This window comes from Microtus oregoni, unplaced genomic scaffold, assembly GCF_018167655.1.
Source record: "Microtus oregoni isolate MIOR12 unplaced genomic scaffold, Mior012 000024F_ref0000369, whole genome shotgun sequence".
Lineage (NCBI taxonomy): Eukaryota > Metazoa > Chordata > Mammalia > Rodentia > Cricetidae > Microtus > Microtus oregoni.
The window spans coordinates 14,759,696-14,779,004 of NW_024543083.1; the positions used below are offsets into that span (position 1 = coordinate 14,759,696).

The following is a 19,309-nucleotide window of genomic DNA, read 5'->3' on the forward strand; positions in this document are numbered from 1 at the left end:
TATCCCTCCCTCTGGAAGCATACACTGTCCCTTTCAAAGCACACACTATTATAGAGAGCACAGTCACAAGGGTAGAGTCAAAGGAGTGCACTGAGCACCTCCCTGTGGAATTAGAAGTTCAGCTTTTGGGGGACTTTGGATCAGGCTACACAGGGAAGCTCCAAGTCTCCCAGCTCAAGGTACCAAACAGTTCAAATCCATGCCAAAATCCCCATTTATTAATCTATGAAGGAAGCTGGTAACAACTCTGGCAGGCTGAATGGTTTTTCTGAACATGCTGCTAGCCTCCGGAAAAGCATGTTTGCGGAAGCAAAGCTCAGAATTACAAACAAGCCACTGACTCTCTAGAAGCTAGCGTGTTTGTATTCCACATTGAAAAGCCCAGTGACGGCTGTGTGGAGATGCCCTTATCAGCACTGGACAGCCCCCTGCCTATTGAGTGAGAAGAACCTATGCCCGAGGCCCAAAGCATCCCAGTGCAAGTCACAGGGCATCCAGCCCCTGACCAGAGCCATAGGATCAGCTTCCCCAGAGTTTGGGGGTGACATCACCACCCTGCAGACACCACCAGTGTCTGTCTTCTGTTCCTGGCCTCAGCCCAGAGACTGTGCTCACTGTTCCAACGAGCCCCACCTCCTCTAGTTCTTTGGGCAGCTGGCACGACAGAGCCTGTGGTCAGCAGCAAATCCAGCAGCCCTGAGCAGTCACTATATAAAATTCTCTTAAGTTGTTCATTATGCAGTTTTTAAACATGACTTTTCATATTTTTTCCCATCCATTAGTCAGATAGTATGGAGGGGGATCAGGCGCTCTTGAGTTTGCAGTCAGCCTTTTTAGCATTGTGAACTCCCATTTCCCACATGTACCAATTTCAGTTCTTTCGACTCAAGAGTGGAATTGACTCCCGGCCTGCATATTCAGCTGGGGGCCGTTGTGTTTGCTCGGCGCTTTATAAAAAAGGGTTTTATTTGAATTTGAATAACTAACTCACATTAGCAAGACATCTGACTTTTACATGTCCTCTAATGAGTTTTTTATATTAACTAATACTGATGTTACATCAACTTCTACAATTTTTGACAAGGTGCACAGAGAGCTCCCCCGTTGTCAAAACTCACACCTGACTGTGATGAGCCTTGGAGACGGACGGAAGAAATCAAAGCATTTTGTAGCTGGCAGCTCCAGGTTTATCTGAGCTGACGGAATTAGGAGCAGGAGTAGTTTGTAGAGAGATAATATTTTGCTCACTGGCTTCCTAGAAGCCTCATGTCCTAATTCCTTATAATCACAGAACTAATAGAGTCAAGGTGCATAAGCCACTTTCCCACTGAGGACCAGGCTCTGTTCTCAGAGCTTAACTAATACTGGCTGTTTTTAATATCTCATCAAGCCATGGAGGGACCAGGCAGTTTGCCAGGGGCCCCAGCAGAGTTGGAGTTCATACTGGGGCAGATGGAACTGGAAAGTTCTGGAACTGTGGGGTTCTCAACAGTCTGTGACCTGTGTCGTGGAATAAAAAAAAAATGCATCTGTTGGTTCCAGAACATGAAAAACCTGCACAAAGTAAAATACATAAATCCAGGAAAGTGCAAAGTCCCTGATATTCCACAGCAAGGGTCACCTGACCTTTTGAAATCAGCGTTGGCTGGTAGGTCTCCACACAGGCTGCTGACTGAGCAGGGGTTGGCATGAGTGAGTTACGAGCAGGAGAGGGTTGGGGCAAAGGGAGTCAAAGAAACGCTAAGTAGCAGCTTCTACCTGGCCACGATGGAACATAGCAAGCCTGGGGCTGGAGAGATGGCTCGGTGATTAAGAGCACTGGTGTTATCCAGAAGACCCGGGTTCAGTTCTGAGCACCAATACAGTGGCTACAACTCCAGCTGTAGTTCAAAAGTTCTAGCACCCTCTGGCCTCTGCTACATACATGTTACATAGATGTAAATACTGACAAAATACCTGTAGGTATAAAACATTTTTAAAACACAGCATGGGGAGGGGAAGAGAAATGGGAGGCGGTGGCGGGGAGGAGACAGAAATCTTTAATAAATAAATAATAAATAAATAAATAAAACACAGCATGCTGGCAATGGGGCTCTCTTGATATCTCAAAGCAAGGTAGATGGGCTCATACCTTTCGGGAGTTCTGGTTTGAAGCTCATCTGCTCGTTCTTTTTTATATATACGAGGCTGACCTGTACTGGTAGCTCTCACATCACCCAGAAGTCATCCTGTGCCTAGTATCTAGACACACATGGGATCCAGAACCCTGTCCCTGCCCCGTGTTGTATATCACTGAGGATGGCGCCTGTCACTCCAGCTTGGTGTCAACTCCTGCTCAGGATGACTATGCCGATTCCTCCTCTGAAGGATGGAGGTTCCATTAATAGACATCCATATTTCATAACACTGGATTTTTTTTTTTAGTTATACTCTAAATTGAAAATTCCTTCTTAGAACTGTCACCATCATTGGACACTCATCTTCCTGTCTTTGTGGCCATTTTTCATTTGTCTACCTTGTGGGTGGATACCATCTCCACCCTCCTTTCAGCTAAAGGATCCTATGTGGAAAGGTGCTTTGGTGTAGCTCCAATACTGGCATGTCTTCAGCCCAGTGCAGGCCCAGACAGCACACCCAAGCAGCCTGCACTTCGCACGTGATTCTCGCCCGCGGACAGCTCCCTGCTGGGCTGCTCTCTAAGTTACAGACATGCCGATTTCATCTGAGGTGGTGTCTAGAATCACAACTCATCACAGAAGAGCCTTAAGAATCTTTAAGTTCTTAAGGTTATTTCTTGAATATGCAGAATGTTTAAACCCAGGTCACACAATGGCTGTCTTGAGCAACTAACCACAGTCACCAGGGCTTGCTTTCACATATTTCCTCCCAGGAAATGTGCCCTTGTTGGTTATCTAACCTTGATGATTGAAAATAGTTTGAAAATTAAAAGATCCTACAGTGCACTCTTGGGGCTCTCTGGCAGAGGCTTCTGAAAACAGGAACTGAGTGCTTATAATAAGAGAAATTTTTTTTGTACCTTGTCCTCTAGAAAAGACGTGACACCATTTGCCTCATTAGTCGAAAAGACGTGGAATTATCTTTTTAGCCTGTCACAAATGGTCAACCCCTAGGGCTCCTGGTGAACCAGCCTTGTGGCTAATGTAAACAGATGTTCATATTGTTATAAAATCAGCCGTGGCTCTTTGCTGGCAGACATCAGACACGGTAGCACGGTGTGTGCACAATTAAAACACAGGGACTTTCTGTCTTTGCGACTTGGAACTATCTGAGATTTAGTGGTTGCTGGGAGCTACATTCTCCTATGCAAGGGACTCGGAGGTCGGGGCTACCGAGGACGCTGGGACCCTAGAACCAGGCAGAGCTGGAGCATCCTGGAGAAGAGGGAGGTTTTCCCGGTTGTAAACCTTCAAGCCAATTTCTCATTCTATTGACATTCTATTGACAGTCTTTGTGACTGCCGGGTGGCTTCAGGAATGTTGCTCATTTGTTTCCACACAGTAGGAGCCCAAGTGAACAATCAGTGCTAGATAGCGATGCTACCACAAGCAAGAGCTGAAAAGCCGAAGTCAACCTGAAGCCTGTTTGCAATGCACTGTTGAGCCAGCTGACCTTTGCTAAGAGCCTGTAGTGCCAGAAGGCACGTGGAGAAGAATCTGTATCCCCAAGTATCCCACAGAGAGGAGGGAAGCTGGGCCCCCAGTAACCTAGACAGCACCCTGTGGGCTTTCTCTTTCCCGGTGTGGTCCAATAAGCTGTGTTAGATTTGGGTATCCTTGCTGAACACAAAACGCCAGGAGACTCCTGTTATCTTCTGTTTAACAGCCACCTGTGGAGGGACGCTGACCAGCATGAGTGGAGTGATCCTGAGCCCAGGATTCCCAGGCTCGTACCCCAACAACTTGGACTGCACCTGGAAAATATCGCTGCCCATTGGCTATGGTGAGTGAGCCAGGAATCGTTCCACCCGGCAGAGTCTCCCCAAGGGACTGATGTGTGATGATCCATTGACTAAACCATGTCTTTAATTGACAGGAGATAACAGATTTAAGTAGAGCCTTGACACAGTAACATTGAGAGCATGAGGTTATTCTCAAACATCCATTCGGCCATGTGGGTCTCATCGAGGCAAATTTAATTAGCCCAACGATGCCTTGTCATGGCAGATCGAAGTCAGCAGTTTCTTCCTTTACATTTCTGCCTGTTCCTGTCCAGTTCTGGTATTCAGGTGTGGTGACTCTCTGGAAATTTTTAGGGGGTTCTTATTATGACTCATACTAAATGAAATATAACACATAAACTTGGAAATCCAGCATCTTTTTAACTTTTTGGTTACATATTATGATTGTACTACAATCATATATTATGAATATATTGCATATTTTGAGTATTGTTTGTGAAATTTTAGCATGTATTTAGCTATTAATTTTCAGGTTATCTGCTTTAGAAAAAATGTAATTTTGTTAAAAACACTAAGCTCTTCTTTTGTCCTGACTTCAGAAGCACGTGATCTTTGTGAAAGTCTCTCGTTTTCTTACTAGTCAGTCTTTACGGATAGTGTGCCTTTGTTCTCACTGTAACCACTTTATCTGGGCTGCCAGCTCCTCTTTCCTTGAAAGCCAAGTGTGTACCAATGGAGGGACTCAAAGGATATCCCAGGTACTAGTCACTTGGCATCTAGATACCAGACACTTAGTTTATAGTGAAGAATGACCAGAAGTTATAGATAAATCATGGTCTTAGACAATCAAGGAGAGGAATGACCAGAAGTTATAGATAAATTATTGTTCTAGAAGATCATGGAGTTTTCAAAGCATTTCCTTGAAGTGCTATGCCCATGACAGCTGTATATACAGAGAAAACTGTAGAGAGGACGTAACTGGCCAACTTGCCGGTAAGAGAAGACTGGAGACCTGTGGAGGAACAAAGACCCTGCCTGGCTTGGCCAGGTAAATGGTAACGATGCTGTCAGCTAACATTTGGTAAGGGGCGGGGGGGCTTATCAAACCAGCCCAAGAGCGCCAGTCCATGAAGTCTTGACCCAGGACTTTTTAGGAGCCATAAAAAAAAAGTCATATGGCAGAAGACAGGGAGGAAAATAAAGCCCATGGCAAAGAGTTGAGTGATTTTTCCCTGGAAGATATCACTCTATAGATAGGGCACTGATGGTAGATCGAAGAAACAATTCCACCTAGTTCTAACTGTGTGAATCAGGGAGTTGTGGGTCACTTATGGGCTTATGATTGAGGAGTTACTTCCAGATGTCTCAGGCATGCTAGTTCACCAAAAGTTCCATCACAGCGTGGACAGCAGCTCCTGAACAACTTACAGGCAGTTTCGTCACTCGGAGGCCTCCTGTCCATAGCAGTTACTGCTTATGTATAAAATCTTGTGGAGGGTCTATATGAATCTTGTAATTTCAGGAACTTCCTGAGACTTCTGAGTTTTATTTCCTTTGGGAGCCTTGTAAATTTTATTTTCTTCAAGAGTCTTAAACAGCCTTGTACCTCCCTCCAGCAAGGCATATTTTGATTTAGAGAACAACACCCTACCCTTTTTCTAGGTCTTTTATCTTTTTGTTCCTTTCTGAGCATCTTTGTCTGAGCCTTGGATAGGAGGATTAGATGGTGTAAATGCCTGTTATACTGCTATATCAGGATGTAGCTGGAGTTTGACCAGGTGTGTCTAGCACACCTCTCATTATATACAGGAGATCCCTTACCTAAATAATTGAAGCTAACAGCAATAGTAAACTTGTGTGCAGACATGAATGATTAGAAGGCAACTGGATTTACTAATCACAGCCATTTCATGAGCAATAGCAATTGCTTCTGCACTGAAGCCTGTGACCTCCGAGGCCTGACTTCCAGTTCCAGATCTAAATGTCCTTCTGTGGGGCAGGCCTTCAGTTCAATTGGAAAGCAGCTGGTATCCATGGCAGCTGTGCCATGAGCGTACCAGCGGGCACACCTTGGCTGGTATGTTGCTGCTGTAACATGCAGTCCCATAACCAAGCAGGACAGTTAGTGACAATTCTCCCCCACCATCTCATGTGGCATTTTGCAGCACTGTGAAAGCCAGCCAACAAAGAGAGAGTTTCCAGTTCAGTCACAGTCTGATGTCCCTATGTCCTGAAGCTAAGCCATGCAAGGGTCTTCAGCAACACCAATTTCTCATCTAGTTCTGGCGTGCAACCAGCAGCAGTGGGAATACCTTTATGACTTAGGAGGCCTCATGAGTGCCAGTTCAGGCACCTTCTCACTATTGCTTAGTACCTTAGCTGGGGTCATCCTTGTTGATTCCTGGGAATTTCTCTGGTGCCAGATTTCACACTAACCCCATAATGGCTCCCACAATCAAGATATCTCTTCCTTTGCTCTCCCTCTCTGTCCTTTCCCCATCTGGAACATCTCATTCCCTCATGTTCTCATCCCCCCTCCTTCTCTCCTCCCCCTCCTTTTCTGCCCTCCCTTCTCCCCACCCCCATGCCCCCAATTTTCTCAGGAAATCTTGCCTATTTCTCTTGGGAAACATGCATAGGACCAAACTAAGCCCTCTGAATGTAGGTGACAGATGTGTGATTGAGGCAGTCTTTGTGACCACTGGCAGAGGGACCAGGATTTATTCCTACTGCTTGAAATAGATTTTTGGAGCCCATTCTTTTTGGAGGGATACCTTGCTCAGAGTAAATATAGATGGGAGGGCTTTGGTCATGCCTCAAAGTGATATGTCAGACTTTGTTGATCCCCCATGGGAAGCCTTACCCTCTCTGAGGAGTGGATGGGGGTGGGGTGAAGGAAGGTGGGGGGAGTGGGAGGGAGGAGAGAAGGGAGTAGGACTAGGATAGATATGTAAAATGAGAAAAGATCATTTTAAAAATAAATTAATTAATAAAAAGAGAAATGTCATCTAGCTATTCTATTGGGTTTTTTGTTTTGTTTTTTTTTCTTTTTTATCATGACTATTTTCTTTATAAACCACTGTGCGATAATTTCACAAAATAATATCCTAAATTACAAAATGCTTGGACCATCTGTTACCATGAGGCAAGTATAAATGGTCTTTTAGATGGTTTGCTATTCACATAGCAGATAAGTTAATGCTTATAAATTCCATCGGCTGAAAATGAGGGCTTTGCTCCAAAGTCAGGACCACATTAAAGTTGGGTCAGGGTTGGAAGGCAAATCCTTTTTGCAGTGGACTCCACATTGGCACTTGATCTTCAAAGCATCACTGCAACCAGATGAAAGTGTGCTGTGTAAATTTCAGCAGGGCTGGTCTTCGATTGCCTTTCTTGTTATATTCATAGAGTTTTAGAATATTCCGGGAGATAATAAAAGGATATCTAGGCTGTGTTTGTTCTAATCCCTTCACTTGGGCTCTGTAATGTCAAACTGGAAGAGGTTTGTTAGAAATTAGATAGCAATGCGATCCTACTTTAAGCCAGATTAGAGCCAAGCTCTGTTTCGTTTGCTGATAGGTATTAGGTGATGTGATGTGTGTCTGGATACTTTATCCCTCTTAAAATGGTAATTTTGCTCACAATATCGTAATTGTCGTGATTCTACTTCCTTTTCAAGTTTAATTCCATGGCAGTAAGAAAACCTCTCTTTCTCTACCCTCTACTGTTTAGACCTTGGCCGTCTTCCACGTGGTTGGCACTTGGTGTGGCTGTCGCCTTTGAATTTCTTCTGAATTGTTGTATCCCAGAACAACAGACTGGGCATTCCTTACCTTCCTCCTAGTGCGAGAGTTGTGTGTCTGCCAAGATGATGTAAAATGAAGCCAACACTTACTTGGAAATTTTCAAATTTTGGCTTACTAGTTGAAGATACTTCTTTCTCTTCTAATTTTTGTCCCTCTAACCTCTAAAAAAGTTTCATGTCTGCTACTTTCTCTCATTCTTCCTCCTTTAAACCAGTTTGAACAAATTTAATAGAAACTCTATTCCTCCAATACGTAGCAGATGCCCTTGACTTGTGAGGTGATGAGCTGTGGTCTAGCTTACGTCACACCACAGGAAGCAAAGACTGCACCAGTCTGGGCTGAATGCAAACCTCACTGTGACCTTCCTGGTGTGACAGTGGTCATAGCACCTAACATTGCTGAGCCTGTGTGGTTAAATTATGACAGTAAGTGTCACCCCCACTTAGTGGTTCTGAGAAGGAAGTTGGCAAATGGGATTCTCACAGGGTAGTTGGCCTTATGCTAAGCCTATCAGAAGGACAATAGTTTGATGTGTGTCCCTCCTGCCAATTTTCCTTGTAAGACTTTAAATTTATAGAACCATTTAGTTCTTTTTTTCCCACAGCTCCTTCCTGAGCTCTTCTTTGTAGTTTTTCACTCACCTGACTTTTTATTATCTCCTTCCTTGTATGTGTGCCATTTTCCCTATATCTACTCTGAGTTAGGATAGCTCGTGTAAGCACTGGATTTAATTTTTTAACATAGGACATAATGTACTCAATAAAAAAAAATCACTCCTTACCATCAAAATAAAGAGAGAATAGGTTGTAATGCAGTGAAAGACACTGGTCTAGCATGTAGGAGACCCTGAGTCTGCTCTCTAGAACTGCATAAGGGGAATGGGAACAAAACGATGAGAAAGTAATTGTTATTGTATTATTAATATCAACAGCATAGATTCCATTGCCAAATTTAATCATGGATTTATTCAAACACTAATGTCATTTGGGGTTCTGTTTTAAATTTTCAAACACGTTAAACCAGTTTAGAGCCAGAATTCAAACATCCAAAGGCCATGTACCACAGAAAAAGACTCTAAACTGTCTTGATTAGGGCTTTCTTCTACATTATTGGTCATAACTTATCCATAAAAATCAATGAGGACAATGTCCTAATATACTGAGCTGAGCCAATCTGTTATATTTTGAACTTGACCTTGATCTTGAGATTCACATTGACCATTATCAGACTGGGTTTCTTGGGAGCCTCTGTAACTTGCTTTGCATGTTAAACATAATCCCTGCTTATCTACAAAATCTTTTATGCAATAGTGTAATAACCCAGTTATAAGAATGAACCTCCAAAAAACTCAGTACATTCATTACGTACACGTGTGTGATCACATGCCATTCCATATGTGTGGAGGTCAGAGGACAGTTTATAGGAATTGGTTCTTTCCTTCCATGTAGATCTCAGAAATTGAATATATGTCATCAGGCTTAGAAACAAGTACTGTTAACTAATGGTTCATCTTGAAGACCCTAGAATATGTTTTAAAGTTTGTTTTGTGCTTTTAATTTAGTGTTGACTTCTTTGATAAAATCATGATTAACATGTAAATGATGCCGTGTATGATTCCAGCCTGTGTTTGGGTTATAATCATTGCTGCAATGACAAGTCCTTCAATTTCCATTCTAAGAATGATATCTGTGCCTCTCTGGGATATGGTGCTGGCAGTACTCATACTTCACAGAATCTGACATGTGGATATGAATTCTGCAGACAAAGATCACACAGAGTTAGGCTAAGCCAAGGGATGTCTTCAAGATACAGTGTTTCTTCCACCATGCCTCTTCTTTTTTATAGAAATGAAGTGATCATCCCCTTAATCAGCCATGATCTTGGATACATTATCATGGACTTTCTGAAGATTTTATGTTCTCTCATAGGTGCACACATCCAGTTTCTGAATTTCTCAACTGAAGCCAACCATGACTACCTGGAGATCCAGAATGGCCCCTACCCCAGCAGTCCAATGATGGGCCAGTTCAGCGGCCCTGACCTGCCTGCATCGCTGCTGAGCACCACACACGAAACCCTCATCCGTTTCTATAGTGACCACTCACAGAACCGGCAAGGATTTAAACTCAGTTACCAAGGTAAGCAACAAAACATACGACTCTATAGATGCTTCTTTTAATGCTACACTTAGTACTGCATTTAATCCTAAGTCTCCCTGATTGGTTAGAGCCTTGTACAGCCAAATTGATTCCCAGAGCATGTGGGTCTCTGATTAATGGGATCCTGACAGTCCTGGTGACGAAGTGTAAAGGCATGACTAGCTTTGCTGATAGTCTAAAATCATTTGTAATGGAAATTTCAAGGGTCTAATCTTTGTTGCCATGGCTGTTGGATAAGACTGTGTCCCTGAGCAACTTCAGGAGAAGTATCTTACTTTAAGTCTCTTAGATTTAGGGTGGTTTTAATTACTGAGTGAGAACTAGGCTAAACCAACAGATATCCTGGGTCTTCTCAAAGTTCAGAATCAATTGCCTGTGCATATGTCTAATAAACAATCTACCAGAAAGAACAGTATAGAAGAGTGGTGGCCACTGAGTATCGGCTCCATGCTCCAGGATAGCCTGGTATCCGGCTGATGCTGGTCCCCAGTCAGTATAGCACATAAATATTTTATTAGGTTAGTGTTCCCTCTCCAGTGCTAAAGGACATGCATTCTTCTCTCTGTGCTCTTTAGGGAGGTTCAGGCACTAATGGAGGTCTCTTCTTTATGTTGGGTCCTGTGTTCCTTACTGCTCATTAAAGGAAATCTATTTCAGTTCCTACCCTTTGCAAATAGTGCAAAGTGCTCTGTCTCTCCAACCCGCGCCAGTGCAGGCTCTGGCATGGATGCTGTGTGTCCCGCCTTGGCAATGTTTGGTTTCATAGTGGGTTTCTTTCTGGACTTTGGTTTTAAAAGTAGCAGTTTATAGGGGAAGTTGGGATTCCCTGTTTGGATTCTTCTTCTCATTGATAATTAGAAAAGGGAATCTGAAGGAAGCTTGGTGATAATTTTCTTAGGGTTTAAAAGAGAAACAGCAGAGTAGGTAAACTGTAAGTATTGTCAGCTGCCAGGAAGCAGAAGAGAGAGAAAGCTGTGTTCCTTAAAATCAGCCACGGGGTAGAATGGGAGGAGCCCCAGAGAAGAGTGAGCACTTGTGCAAGCAGACCTAGACTTTGGAAAGAGAAGAAAATTTAAAAAGAAACAGTCCATATTTTAAGTAACTCAGAAAAGCAGGCAAACTTTGCATAAAAGATAGAAGTGGGTCCATCAGCAACATCGCTGAAAAAGGGGTTACTGGGAAGAATTGGTTCATTTTCTCATTAAAGGGATAATTATTCCTCCCATCTTGTTGGCCTAGTTTTACATGAACTAACCATCCTGAAGGGAGGTCTCTTCGCATGTGACTGAGAAGAGACCCAGCTTGATTAACTCTTAGTTTGGTTTCATGGCTATGGGGGAAAACAGTGGAAAGTAATGTTTTAATCTGGGGAGTAGATCAGAATGTAGTCCCTCCACCCAGAGCCAGAAGGAGATTTCAATCTTTTGACCAGAATCCAGTTCTAATGCGGTTCACCGAAAACCATTAGTGTCTCGACTGCATTTCTCTGCTGTACTCTGGCAGGTCACCCCCTGGTAAGGGTGATCATGTAAAAGACGCAAACCCAGACCTCCTTTCTAGCGTCCCTGACCTCTTCCCAGAGCAGAACCAAAGACTTTGACTTAAACACTTCCGGAATCTCAGGCAAGAATTGGTGGAGTGAGTCCGTGGTTAAGAGCACTGACTGCTCTTGCAAAGAACCAAGTTTCAGTTCCAAGTGCCTTCTTTGCAGCTCAAGACTATCTGAAATTTCAGTTCTAGGGGACCAGCGGCCTTTAAAATGCACTTTTTAAATTTATTGCAAGGGAGGCCCATGGCTAGCACACATACATGGAGGATAAGGACGGCTGCAGGAGCTGTTTTGCTCGTTCCCCTGTGGATGTTTTAGATCTAGAGTTCAGGTCACAAGCCGCATCAGCATTGAGTGACTTCACATAATGAACAATTTTGTCATGTCAGTGACTCTCCCGCTTTGAGGCAGGGACTCAGTATATAGACCAAGCTGGCTTTGAACTTGGAGAGATTTACCTGCCTATGACTTCCAAGTGATGGGATTAAAGTTGTGTGCCACCATGCCCAGTCCCATATATATGAATGTGTGTGTGTATATATATATATAATTTATTTTACATACCAACAAGTTTCTCCTCCTTCCTCTCCTTCTGTCCTGTCCCCTTTTCTATCAACCCCCCCAACCACTCCTCCTCCATCTTCAGAAAGGGTATAGTCCCTTTTTAAAAACAGATCTTATGATTGCTCCTTATTTATTGAATTCTAAAAAGTGATTTGATCATCAGAATTTACATAGAACGTAACTTTTTGCCATGAGTTTCCTCCTGCAAATTACAAAACAAAAGAGATGTGGGAACGTCCATCAGAAGAGAATCATTGAGGAGAACATAACCTCACATTTGAAGTTCTTCCATAAGGTGCAGATTAAAAGCTGACCTCGTCTGCAGCTCTGCGCTGCTGGAAAGACGCCCACTTTAAACACAGTAGCTGTCCGTCCTAAAGGACAGGGTCACAGTACTACAGATGAACGGCTCCCTTCCTGAGCCGACAGGCCCTTTAGTTTGGGCAGCATCAGTATGGAGTCTTTTAAGCTAGCGTCACTAAGCATGATTTTAATATCTGAGCCTATAAGGAAGTGGTTATATAGATGTGTCTCAAACCATTGGCCAACTCCAGTGGATGCAGCACTTTTGAGGTATCTCTCTTCTTGAGTCCTTTGATTGTGTATCCTTGAAACTGTGAGACTTCAAATACAGAGTCCGAACCTAGTATTGCTTTCCAAACTACTTCATCTCATAGAATCTTACTGTTTGCTTGATTATTTTTGGTCACTCCCAGGTCTCTAATAAGTATCTTAATCCAAGCTTCAGGACTTGTAACCAAGTTAACTCCAGGTGAAGCCTATGCAGGAACCACCCAGACAAGGGGTCACATGTTGTTATGGTTTATGATTTAGTCATTGCCAGTGTCGATGTCTACAGCTAGATGTCAGCAGTTCAAGAGGTACCCATGAGTCGGCTTTCCCTTCTTGCATATTAAAATTTGGAAATACCTCCCTGGATAAGATACTGGGGTTCAGTGACAGCTCTCCACTTTTTAGCAGAGGCAGGCCAGTAGGCAGGCTCTGACTCCCGAACCTGTACTCGGTGGTATCACCTGTGTGGCCTTCTGGACTCTGGACCTGCGAACACTCTTGAAGGACCACCATTCAGGCACCTAGTTGGCTGAGCAAACATTTTATCCACTTGACACTTGGCTTTTAAATATTCACATTGAAGATGTCACTAAAAAGCATAATTTATTATAATTCATTTTTTATAACGAGAAAGCAGGAAAATGAGCGGTACAATGAAGAATGACAGCATGAACTTGAGACGCCTCATTTCTCATAGACTGTCATATTTAACAGGGATGTTGATGCGATGGTTTACCGGTGTTTGTCATTGTGTAGAAACTGGCAAACAGATGCTGACATTGATTTGTTAGACACAGAGGTATCCCTAGTTTCTACACAAGATTTATAAGCATTGGGTGCAATCAATAACTCATAAGAAGATGCGTATATCATAAGGACAGGCCTTGTCATTCACAGTAGCGTCTGCTCTGAGTATCTTATTCCTCAGCTCTGTCATAGATTCTTGACTGCTTAAAGGTCAAAAATGTTCCTGCTGCTTAGAGCTGTCTTGACGCAAAATGGCTTAGAAAAAAGACTTTGTGTTTGTGTCCCGTTTTTCCGTGAAGCGGTGGGAAGGATGAGAGAATGTGGCTTTTTATCATTGACGTAGGTAACAACCCGAAAGTAGAACAGCATGGGCACAGTCATTGCTGCTTCCATTGGCTGTCACAGGAAGAACTTATAAAGCACTGAGGCTGGAGCTGGATGTGGGTAGTATCTGTCGTTCAGCTTCACACAGAGGGTGAGCCTCAGTGCTGGCAAAACCTTGTCTTCGTGGTGTTGATGAGCACTGGTGCTTGGCTTGTGAAAATACTTGTGAAATGTTGTCTTGTTGATTAACTTCCTTTTCCTGTTGAGATGGCTTTCAGAGGTATTAAGCCTCTCTCTATGTCTCTGTCTCTCTCTGTGTCTCTGTCTCTCTGTCTCTCTCTGTCTCTCTGTCTCTCTCCCTTACATTACAATGCCTCCTTGTAATAATAACTGTACAATTATGAAAATCTTATAGATGGCTTTGTGTAGTTTGACCATCAGAAGTAAAAATGCTTCCGATGTCCTTTTCCTTCTTTTTTTTCTTTTATATATGTTAAATAAGCATATTTTTAAAGACCATGAGATACGGAAAATCTGCTTGTCTATGATTGCAATGAGAAAACTTTGAGTTTTTTGTGTGCATTAACTTTGTGTATGGAGGGTATATTTTTAGCAACCAATTAAACAGCCTCTCTGTACAATATGGATTTGAAGAGTTTATTCGGATATACCAACACACCAATTGTCCCTATGGCTCAGCCACTGTTTACAAATGAAATTGATGTATTTCTGAAATTCAGTCCTTTTCCACCCACTGAGTCATTGTGAACACCTTGGAGTTCCCTGGGAAAACCTGAACAGGGTCTTACCTTGTTCCTTTTCCCCCCCCGAAATGCCTGGTGAGTCCTGCTCTCAGTGGGAGGCTCTTGACTGGATTGGCTTTGAATAAAAATGCTTTCAACCATGGGCAACCAGTGGTTGGGTCCTTCCTTCTCCTATGGGGCATCTTTTATCCTGCAGGAAGAAGTTCCCACTAAATAGAAATTCCCTTCGCTCTAGAGAAGACTCTTAGAGAAGAGGACCTAGTGTTTAAGGCCCACCACTTTCCTCCCTGTGGCTTTTCTGAAGGAAAAGGGACCAAGTCTTTCTCCTTCCTTCACCTCCTTTTTGTCGCTTCTAGAGTGAGGATCCTTTGTGTCCACGTAATTATGGTGTGAAAGTGGTTCACTTATCCTTTGCTGAATCAAAACATGAGACACCATCATGATCCAGGGTATGAGAAACAGTTTGGTAAAAGATGCCCCAGCCGAGGTCTCAGGCAGTCCAAGGCCTGGACTGGGTTGTAACCATGTAGTAATTTGATTGATTTCGTCAGTAGACATTGATTCTAGAGGTCACATAACCAGTGGGATAGTTCACACAGCAAGGAGTCCTGAGATCCACGATGGTAACAGAGAGAGGGTGTAAGGCATCCAGTCTTCAAGAACAGTCAACTTGAATAACTTGCACTTTACGTGTGTGCTTGACTGAGAAATTGTGTGGGCCACCATCTGTAGCTTAGGTGCTATTAGGAAAAGAAAAACCTCTTCTTACAACTATTATAATAGCCAGCGGCTGTTAGCGGGGAATCGTGAGTTTCAAGCTGAAAGGCCACTTTAATTCCCCAATTCAAGCCTGTCACAGAGGCTGATTATGTGGGTAGAAATGGCTGCTGCCTTCAGCCCAGCTTTATCCATCCCTAAAGAAAACCCAATTAGAGTTCTTAAATTATCCAGCAGGCTTTACAGCAATGTGCATGCATGCATGTGTGCATGCGTGCATGTGTGAGCGTATGTGTGTGTGTGTTCGCTAGGGATATCTGTTAACCATGGCCTTGTTTATTTTGTTCCACTGTGAGTGGTACTTGTGTGTCGAGCCTCCAAGGCACCACTAAACCCTGGATGACTCTCCCAATGAAGTCTAGGTTAGCTTGCAGGTAGTTTACTGAGAATGGGCAATCAGCTTTCATTTTGCTTTTTCCCATGGGTGTGTAACCAGCAGTCTTATGGACTGCATTGAAGGGTGCAATTTTTTTTCCATCATTTTCATTGCAACCAAAGTAAAGTAGAGTTGGGGCAGGTGATTTCATTCTAAAAAGAGAAAGAAAAGTATTTTGAAAAAGGATCTCTGTCCATAGTTGAGCACAGCATAGAATTTTCCTTTTTTGGAGAACATGCACCTACAGCATCATTTGAGGCTCAAGCAAGGTGTCAGGGTGAATGGCAGGCAGCCCCAGTGGAATACAGAACTCTGGTTCTCAGGAAAAGGCCACATCCACAGCCTTCAGTGTGTGGAGGCCTTTGAGAGGCAGAGGTAGCCTGTGGTGTGTGGTTTGCAGAGCTGTCTCCGGAGGGATGCCGTCAAGTAAGGGATTGAGGGTACCCAGTAGGGATATTGGGGCGCTTGTGGATCAGGCTCTCCTTCTGGGGTTTCTCATTTCATTAGTAAAAGAGTTTACAATGGGAACAAACAGAAGCCTTAGGTCCATTTTTATCAGAGTTTAAAAGAAAAAAAAAATCTCAGGGCGAGCAAGCTGTAAATCTCACCCACTGTCTGGCAGAGGCAGTGGAGGGAGTGGGTGGGGATGGGGTTATACCTTTTAAGTCAGTGTAGAGGTCATACTCTTGGTGGACAACAGCCCCGTGGAAGGGAGGAAGCTATACAGTAGAATAAGGAACACCAAAATGTTGGGGAAAAGTGTGAAGGAAAACACACTTGGAGAAGAGGGAAAGGAAAGAAGGACAGTTACGTTTTCCTCAATAACTCAGGAAAGCATGCAGACTTAAAGCTCTAATGCCTGTGGGCCCTGAGCTTCTACACCCTGGCTGGGGCTGAATGAAAAGTACAGCACTGTTACAGGACTTTTTATTCTGCCATCTCTTTAGCATGGCCCAAGGTAGCTCCATCCCCCCAGGGGTGGCCCTTAGTCAGAGGAATTAACCCACTCAACTGGAATGTTAGATCTCCACCAGGCCAGAGGGTCAAGTCTCTTGACCAGGAGGTTTTTCTGCTATAATATTTATATTTAACTCTAGGTTCTGCCTAAGTGAGAAAACACGCAATGTGTGTCTTTCAGATCAGGGCTTGCTTTCTTCATATCTGCTTCCCTGAGCAGAGCAGGACATTGGCTCCTGAAACTGAACTTGTCTAGACCACTTGTTCCCTACCTTCCTCTGGGAACAATGTCTGCATGGAGCCTTTTCTCTCATCTCTAGTTCCTGTGGGACACGAGGCCAAGGGTTCTACTGGGGATTTTGTGGTTCTAGAATGTCTTCTAGTTCTTGATTTCCCGCTGTCAATTGCTTCTTCCTTAGAGACACGGCCTAATTGCATATTTAATAATTACCAAAGCCTCAGGAGGGTGGCTTTAAACACTCAGCTTTAGTGTTTTTAAATTGCCACCCACAGTCAGGTCGGATGATGGAGTACTGTTGCTATCTGCGCAGCAGCTGAGGCTGAAGATGAGAGAGAGGACACATTGAAATATGTTCTCTTGGTACAGATGCACCTTGTCTCACTGTGGTGATATTTGTTTGTAATCTAACAGATAAAACTGAGAGTTCAGAGAAGCAGAGGTTCAGTCCATGTCACTTGGTCCCATGCACTTGGGCGGGACATCAGAACTGGAATGTGTGTCAGAAGAACCTGGAGAGATGGCTAGGCAGTGGTGAGAGCATGTATGTTTCTTCCAAAATACCTGAGTTCAATTTGAAGCACCCATTTCAGGAAGCTGAGCCACCTATCCTAACTATAGCTCCAGGGGATTCAAAATCTCTAGCCTCCATGGACACCCACAAACATGTTACACACTCATCCCACAAATACACATAATTAAAAATAAATTTGAAAAAAAAAGGCAGGAAGCAGATAGAGAAGCAGGCTGGGGAGCTGGTGTAACACTTGAAAGTCCCCCCGAAATGCTGACTCTCTCCAGTCATTTAGCCCTTCCTGAAGTTTCCACAACTTCTCCTGATAGGCCATCAGCTGGGTTTCATATTGGAAACCATGACAAGTTGACAGTATTTGTAAGCTAAGGATGTATCTAATGCACAGGTCCATGGTGCCTTCGAGATTAGCATCACAACATACTGTAGCACGTGGGCGGCTTCTCCTAGCAACCACAGAGCTGGTTGGAATGCCAGGCTCCCCGTCACTGCCTGCAGTCACAGGAGAGGATTTTACTACTCATTACTAGCCCAGGAAAAGAGCCAATTTAAGAACTGAAACTGTGGTTTCTACTCCATCATAAACTAGACACACTCTGACTTGTGAACACCGTGTGTGTTCAACATTTATGAGATCATCGCATATCTCAGCTATTATGTGTCTATGGATGACCTTAATGGAAATGATGCTGAAATTGACATACTTAAACAGTAACCTTTTCTCCTTTAAAATTATCCTCAGGACAGAGAATCCCGCAAATAGTGCTGCTAGAGTAAGTACTGAACACAGTCTTCCCGTGGCACAATGCAGATTGCTCTCCTGAAGAGCCAAGGCCAATTATGTTGCCTTAAATGAGAAAGCCGTTGACCCATGACTACTGCACACTGTCGTCCCAAAGAGAAAGTCTACCATGGTAGTACTTCCCCAAATAAATACAAACTATTGATAGCAATGACATTTGTAGTGCTTGCTGTTTGGCAAATGTTCTTGGAGACAAAAAGCATACAGCTCCTTCAGAATACAGTCTCTGTTGGATGTACCCGCTAGGCATCTTCCCACAGCACCTCCAGAGAAATGCCAAGCCCCTGAGCATGGATCAGAACCCAGGAGGTACTCAGACCCACCCCTTAGGTCTAAGCTTGTATCTGCCTCCCATTCTAACACTGTGGCTTCATTTGATAAGTGTCCTTGTGGTAGGCTAGTTCATTTCCCCCAGTGTGCTGTAAGCCCTTGGTTCCATTTCTCCTACGGCCTCTTGATTTCGAGGAGTTAACACAAAGACAGAAGGTCTTTGTATTTGCTGCACTAGGTAGGCATCACAACCCAGAGTGCTTTTCAGTGTTTATTTATGGATGTCAAGCTACACCCTTACCTCCAGTGATGGAATAGAAGCTGGTTTACATGCACATTAGTTTCCACCTCACATGTCTGTGAGCCCCTCGTGTCTTTTCCATGATCTTCAGTGTCCTATTGTCTGTGGGAAAATACCCAGGAATCCTACCCTTTCCAGCGATGTCTGAGGATCTCACCGGCCTCTATGGTAATTACCTTTCCATCTCTGTGCTGGATTCTCAGAAGTAAGGATCGCAGGAGACAGGGTTGATCTGGCTCATAGTTGTAAAGGGTTCAGTCCCTGTTGCCTGGGCCCTGTGTGCTTGGACAGAACGTAATGTTGGTGAGAATGGGGAGAGGCGGTTGGATAGTTCTGTACATCGTGGTGGATAAGAAGCAGTGTGTGAAGAAGGACCTAGGTGGCTACAGTCATCACTGTCATGCACCAGTGGCCAGTCTTCTAGCTAGGCCCTGCCTCCCAAATATTCCACCTGCGTTCAAGACAGGATCCTGGGAGCTTTATCACAGGGACACCAAACACCCCTTTCAACAGCTGCTTCTGCAGTATATCCATGTGGCTTTGAAAAGGGAGTCAGGATATTCTTATATGCATTGGTGGCTTCAGAGTTGGAAAGACAGCAGCATGGGTAGGAGCTGTCTGTGGGGCTTTGTTTAGCTCTGAGATTCCAGT

The 19,309-nt window shown here is 43.8% G+C and overlaps 1 protein-coding gene across 2 annotated transcripts in view; it reads left to right on the forward strand.

The window, feature by feature from the left end:
* Csmd1 (CUB and Sushi multiple domains 1) overlaps nucleotides 1-19,309 on the forward strand; it is a 1,426,468-nt gene that overhangs the window by 1,293,906 nt on the left and 113,253 nt on the right. For both annotated transcript variants that reach the window (XM_041673587.1, XM_041673588.1), the window contains exons 40-41: nucleotides 3,844-3,960; nucleotides 9,654-9,863. In XM_041673587.1, coding sequence (XP_041529521.1) covers nucleotides 3,844-3,960; nucleotides 9,654-9,863 — 327 coding nt within the window. The remainder of the gene's footprint in view (nucleotides 1-3,843; nucleotides 3,961-9,653; nucleotides 9,864-19,309) is intronic.